At 45.1% G+C, this 6,837-nt stretch overlaps 1 protein-coding gene across 1 annotated transcript; it reads right to left on the bottom strand.

Moving 5' to 3' along the window:
• Nucleotides 1-4,419: 4,419 nt before the first annotated feature.
• LOC100282458 (gibberellin receptor GID1L2) lies at nucleotides 4,420-5,780 on the bottom strand. The gene has a single exon (NM_001155368.2). The coding sequence runs from the start codon at nucleotides 5,480-5,482 to the stop codon at nucleotides 4,481-4,483; it is 1,002 nt and encodes a 333-aa protein (NP_001148840.2). The 5' UTR covers nucleotides 5,483-5,780; the 3' UTR covers nucleotides 4,420-4,480.
• Nucleotides 5,781-6,837: the final 1,057 nt, after the last annotated feature.

Here is a 6,837-nt window from a genome sequence, read left to right as displayed (position 1 = left end):
TTTGCACAAAAGCATTGTATCCAATACCACTCTTGTTATTTTTCATAACAGTGTTCATAAGCAGCTCATTTTGGAGGTATTGACCCTTGTTGAACTTTTGCACACTTGTTGCAAGATGTTCATTTTCACTTTTTAGTTTCTTGACCTCATTCTTAAGCCTTTGATTATCCACTGCCAACTCATTGTTGAAATCATTGTTCTCAATAGCAACTTTTCCTCTAGTAGTTGCATCAGTCAAGTAATTCTTCAATTTTTGGTTGTCTAAAGTCAGGACTTCAACTTTTTCAGTCAATTCAGCATGTAGACTAGTTTGCTCTTCTTGAATCAAATCATCACATGAGGTTGCTACATCAAGCTTAACAACAGGGTTAATAGCCTCATGTGTTTTGCAAGATAAAAGTTCATTTTCAACAAGAAGATTGTCATGATCAAATTTAATTTGAGTATAGTCTTCCTTGATCTTTACTAGTCTATTTTGCAACTCCCTATTAGCTTCATTTAATTTGTCATATTTTTCCTTAGCATCTTTTAGGGAGTTTGTGAGCTCATTTACAGTTGATGACATAGTTTTATTTTCTTCTTTTATTTCATCACTAGCCTTTATAACTATGTCATACTTGGCATTTAAAGATTCATTTTCATTTTTCAACCTATCACATTTAGCTTTTGACTTTCTAATGATTTGAGTATATTCTTTAAGTAAGTCAGCTAACTCATCATATGAAGGTGAAGCAAATTCTTCATCACTATCACTATCACTATCATCAGCAATATTAATATCATTTTGTACCTTCCGTTCACCCCTGGCCATGAGGCATAGGTGAGAAGTGGATGATGGCGATGGTGGTGGTGAAGAGAAGTCCCCGGCGATGGCCGCAACTTTTTCATCATTCTCTTCTTCACTTGAAGAAGACCCACTTGATGATTCGATGTCGGTGAGCCAGTCGCCAACAATATATGCCTTTCCATTCTTCTTCTTGTGAAACCTCTTTTGCTTCCCATCCTTCCTCTTGAAGAATTTCTTTTCCTTCTTTTCATCATCGTTGTCATCTTCTTTCTTGCCCTTGAACTTATTCTTCTTGGGCTTGTTACATTGATGAGCAAGATGACCAAGCTCACCACAGTTGTAGCAGTCCATCTCAGAAATGGGCTTTCTTTTGTTGGAAAAGAACTTTTTCTTTCTTGAATCAAATTTGATGCCTTCTCTATTTAGCTTCTTCAACATCTTGGTGGTCTTCCTTACCATCAAGGCAATGTTTGCATCAAGGTCATCATCACTTGAGGACTCTTCCTCAACTTGTATTTTTGCTTTTCCTTTTCTTTCATGATTTGCTTTGAGAGCCAAATCCTTTCTTTTGGAAGATGATTCTTCTTTGTTGTTGATGTGCATGTACATTTCATGGGCATTGATCTTTCCCAAAATTTGTGTAGGTGTGGTAACTGAAAGATCCATTTGATGTAGCACAGTGACAATGTGTCCATATTTGTCTATTGGGAGGACACTGAGAATCTTCCTCACAACATCCGGTTGTGAGATTTGAGTAAGCCCCAATCCATTGACTTCCTCTACAAGAATATTAAGTCGTGAGTACATAGCATTTGCATTTTCATTAGTAAGCATTTCAAAAGAATTTAACTTTCGCATGGCTATGTGATATCTTTCCTCACGTTCACTTCTAGTTCCTTCGTGTAGAGCACAAATGTCCATCCACAAATCATGAGCATTTTTATGATTCCTTACTCTATTGAACACATCTTTGCAAAGGCCTCTAAAAAGGGTGTTTTTGGCCTTAGCATTCCATTTCTCATAATTGAACTCATCACCTACAAGATTTGTGGGATCTCTAGGTTCGGGGAACCCTTGAGTGGCGGCTTTATAGACACCAATGTCTATAGCCTCTAAGTATGCTTCCATACGAATTTTCCAATAAGGAAAATTGTCACCATCAAAAACGGGAGGAGGTCCATCCCCACCGGACATCGTAACTCTAGCGGTTAAGCTAATCTATGAGCAACAAGGCTCTGATACCAATTGAAAGGATCACGATGCCCAAGAGGGGGGTGAATTGGGCTTTTCTAAAAATCAACACTAATTAAAACCTAAGCAAGAGCTAAACAAGAGCCCAACTTCACCCCAACAACTAGCACTAAGAATATAATACTAGAAATGTAACAAAGCTAAGATAATACTTCAAATACTTGCTAAACAAATACACAATGTAAAGTGCTTGAATTAAGTGCGGAATGTAAAGCAAAGTTTAGAAGACTCCTCCAATTTTCCCGAGGTATCGAAGAGTCGGCACTCTCCACTAGTCCTCGTTGGAGCACCCGCGCAAGGGTATCGCTCCCCCTTGGTCCTCGCAAGAACCAAGTGCTCACTACGAGATGATCCTTTGCCACTCCGGCGCGGTGGATCCCTCGAGACCGCTTACAAACTTGAGTCGGGTCACCAACAAGATCTTCACGGTGATCACCGAGCTCCCAACGCCACCAAGCCGTCTAGGTGATGCCGATCACCAAGAGTAACAAGCCGTAGACTTTCGCTTGACCAAGAGAAGCCTAATGCAAGTGGTGTGTGCTCTAGGTGGCTCTCACTAGCGCTAATGAGGAACAAGCGCGGATTATGATTCTCTAATCTCCTCACTAGGCTTTTGGTGCTTGCAATGCTCTAGCAATGTGCTGGAATAAATGTGGAGTGCAAGACATTGAATATGGTGGGTGGAAGGGGTATAAACAGCCCTCACCCACCAACTAGCCGTTACAGGCAATTCACTGCGCGATGGCGCACCGGACAGTCCGGTGCGCCACCGGTGCGCCAACGGTGCGCCACCGGTGCGCCAACGGTCGTTTCCAACGGCTAGTTCTGACAGAGAGCCGTTGGACTCATGGCGCACCGGACAGTGAACAGTCCACTGTCCGGTGCACACCGGACAGTCCGGTGCGGTGTCCGGTGTGCCACTAAAATTCAATTCTGAAAGCTACGCTCTCGGGTTTCTGCGAAGGGAAAACACTCTGCCGTGGACCAGTCTGGCCCCACCTGGCAGAGGGTGCACCGGACAGTCCGGTGCACACCGGACAGTCCGGTGCCCCAAAGCCAGAAACACTAACTCTTGTTTTTCAGCTGATTTTCAAATCGGTTTTCGCTCTAACTTGTGTGTGAGTTCTAGAGTGACACCTAGCACTGTATATGAGTGTGATTGTGCACCAACACTACACTAGAACTCTCTTGGTCAAACTACTCATCGACAACCCCTATTTATAGTACGGCTAAAAGAGAATAAAAGACCTAACTAAATCGCGAGTGTCCACATCTCCTTGACACTCGGACTCCGTAGACCTTCACCTTTTGTTCCGTCGTTTTAGCCGTCGCTTCGAGTTCTTATCTCCGGGATTGTTTTCACCGTTGTAGTACTTCTACCTGTCATGCGACCTAACTTACCATTTGTCTCTGCAAAACACACGTTAGTCACATATAATATTACGTTGTCATTAATCACTAAAACCAACCAGAGGCCTAGATGCTTTCATTGTCTTTCCTCTACCTCAACTAGAAAGTTGTGACGTAAATGTTGTCGCACCCCTCTTGCATAATTGTCTTTGAGATTTTTAAATAATTTTGCTAGAGTTAAATAGGCTAGGCCTAAATATTTCTAACAAAATCGTGACTCTAGTACAACACACATGCATATATCTCAATTATTGTTGGAGAAAGTCCAAATTACTCCCCCTCTGCTATGGACAATATTTATATAACCTCTAAAGTTATTTTAGTTCAATTTAATTAATTTATTTAAGTTGGTTCAATCTATCCCTTAACAAAATCTGTCTTTTTTATTTCTTTATGTACAAATTATGTTTTGCAATTCAAATTTGTTGGTCAGTAGATAATATCATAACTTATCCTAGGCAAATATATTGTAGATTTTATAATTATTTTAATAGGTTAGGATCAAATATAATAAAAATTTAATGGTATAAAACTTAATATGAAATAATAATGAAAAATTCTTAACATATTTTTCTAACATAATTTACAAGATTCTTCGGCACATAGAGAATATAAGTGTAGAGAAACGAAAAAGATAAATCTCTTGTTAAAATATGGTGAGAGATTTGTTGCACAAGTATTAATAGACAAGAATAGATTTACAACAGTAATATGCAACAAAACGTGCACACGAAAGAAACGACAGAAGCTGATAATTTCGGATGCACATTTGATATATCCCACTTAATTTCGATCCTACTCCCCCGTCTTAAAATAAAACAATTTTTAAAGTTGTTTTAAGTTAAGCTATTTTAAATTTCATTGAATTTATAAGAAGTTTAGGTGATTATAGAAATTGATGACCCAAGCGATAGCACAAACTGATTAGTACAAGGCTCCGATCTCAACTGTTCTTTCCTCTTTTTTCATTGTTTTGAGGACTGAGCTCAGTTATTTCGATTGAGCAATGAGCTGCATCTTCGTTTGTTCCATTCATCTCAGGGTCTCACCGGATGTGGTCGTGTGATGTGTGGTCACATCCACACATGACGAATTCAAGTTCCCAGCAAAGAAGGCGACCAGTCGATCCATGAGCTCCACGGCCTCGCCGCAGCCGGAGTCGTAGAGGAAGAAGGCGTGCTGCTTGCCATTAGACTCGAGCCACTCCACCGTGCCACCCCACCCGCTTGCCGCGAGGGCGTCGTAGTACGCCCTGTTCCTCGCCCGCAGCGAGTCCAGCTCTGCCGCGCAGACGAGCACCCTCTCGCACGGCAGGCTTCGCAGGCTGGGCGCCGCGGCGGCCAAGGGGTTCATCCGCGGGTCGTCCACGCCGTCCGTCGCCTCGGGGCACACGATCCCCCACAGCTTCTGCGTCAGCGCCACTGACTCCGGTTTCTCTCCGTCGATGCGCTCCTTGCCAGCGAACCCGGCGTGCAGGAGGACCGCGCCCTCGATTCGCAACTCTGACGCGGCGGCCATCATAGCGACGTTGTGGACAAAGTTCCCGCCGGAGCTGTCCCCGGCCAGGAAGATGCGGCCCAGGTCGCCGTGATGTGATAGCCAGGGGTCCCCGCTACCAGAGGCCGCCCACTTGAGCGCGCGGAAGGAGTCCTCGTAGCCTGCCGGAAGCGGGTGCTCTGGCGCGAGGCGGTAGTTCACGGAGACGATGAGCAAGCTGGCCTTCGCGGCAAGGGTGTTGAGGAAGGGCTGATAGGGCGGAGACGCTGCCGAGTGGATGACAAAGCCGCCGCCGTGGAAGTAGACTAGCACGGGGAACTTCTTGGAGTAGCGGTCAGACCCGGTAGCCGTGTCCGGGAGGTACAGGCGAACGTAGAGGCCGGAGTTGCTGTCTAAAACAACATCTTTGGAGGTGACGCCGGTGGCGGGATCAAAGCCGGCCGGCACGGTATCGGTGCCGACCAAGCGGTCGATGCGCCGGTCGCTGTAGATGCGGAAGAACGGAGTGTCGAGTATGATGTCGGAGCTCGGATCCATGGTGTCTGTGAGGGTGCAGCGGGTGGGAGTAGCAGCAAGAAGGCAGCTAGTAGCAGGAGATGTGAAGCAGTGAAGGTCCAGGTCTCCAGAGATTTCTCACTGCGGCAGGCAAAGCGACCAGTAGCCAACGAAGCCGATATTTTGGGGGCTGTTGGCAGGCCTCCTATCGCCGCGGAAGCGCAGAAGCTGGCCGTGTGAAAATTCATGGCTCATGGGAATGAGATTTCAGGGAGGGAGCTGCTGTGTTGGTGGATCATGGCCGAGGTGAACGTGTGGTCGCGTATTCGTGTGTTCCTATCGGCGGGCGGCGGCCACACCACACGTCCACACCAATGGGTGACGTACACTCCCGCGCTCGTAGGACCGTTGGCGCTGCACCAGACCTGCCTGGCCCAGACAGAGCGTTCCATTTCGATCGCGGGAGGCTACGATCATATGCCTGACAGGCAAATGCCTGCGAGGGCGTGAACCAAACGTGCCCGTAGTGTATAAGTAGTTTGACTTTTTGAGCCATTGTAACCATGCAAACTCAATCCACGTGATTGGACGTCTGCACGACCTTTGTGTATGCGTTGACCTTGCGGCGGCTCTCGTTTGATTGCATGCTTACACGACGCCAAGGCTGCACCCGGGGCTACAGCTTAAGCCTAAAACATCTCTCCTGATTACATGCACAGATACGTAAGGAGCGGTCCGTTTCCAGCGGACCAGGCTCGCATGAGCCAGACCACACTTACACACCGAACCAATCAGACAGAATATTACGCAGACCTTACCGAGCCTCCTTTATAATATTCGTTGTACGTTTGACTCTCGTGCTCTCAATTCCATCCCTTTATTGGCCTATAATCTATTCTGCCAGAATAGTGGCAGAATAAAAGGCTATTCTACCTACCTAAACTATGAAACTGTTTGGAATCATAAAGATAATAGTTAAGTAGCTAATAAATTATTAACTGAAGTAGGTCAACTAACTATTAGCTGACTAAGTTTGACTGCAAGGTTTTGCGTTGTAGCCAGCATGCACCAACAGAAATACCTAAACTAGACTGCAATTTGCAGCACTAGTTGCAGCGGCGGCGGTATAGGGCAGCCGAATGAAATACCTTAACATCCAATTGATAGGTTGGTTAAACTACTAGTTCCCTAAAGTACCCCTACAAAGTAGTTTCCTATAGTGCCCCTGCGTCGGGTGGAGAGTGAGGGCTGCTTCGAAAGGATAAGGTACAATATTGTCCTTTGTCAAGTTTTAGTTAATTTTAGTTGTCCTAATCCGGCTAATGAACTAATTGTTAGTTGAGGGTCTAGCTAACAATTAGTTGAGACTTTAGTTACGTTGTTTGAAACTCCTGCAA

Source organism: Zea mays, chromosome 7, assembly GCF_902167145.1.
Source record: "Zea mays cultivar B73 chromosome 7, Zm-B73-REFERENCE-NAM-5.0, whole genome shotgun sequence".
NCBI lineage: Eukaryota > Viridiplantae > Streptophyta > Magnoliopsida > Poales > Poaceae > Zea > Zea mays.
The sequence above is the reverse complement of the archived record's forward strand: the minus strand, read 5'-3'. Positions and strand labels throughout refer to the sequence as shown.

Excerpts from the sequence above, each read along its gene's own strand:
- LOC100282458 (NM_001155368.2), bottom strand. The coding sequence starts at position 5,482 with ATGGATCCGAGCTCCGACATCATACTCGACACTCCGTTCTTCCGCATC.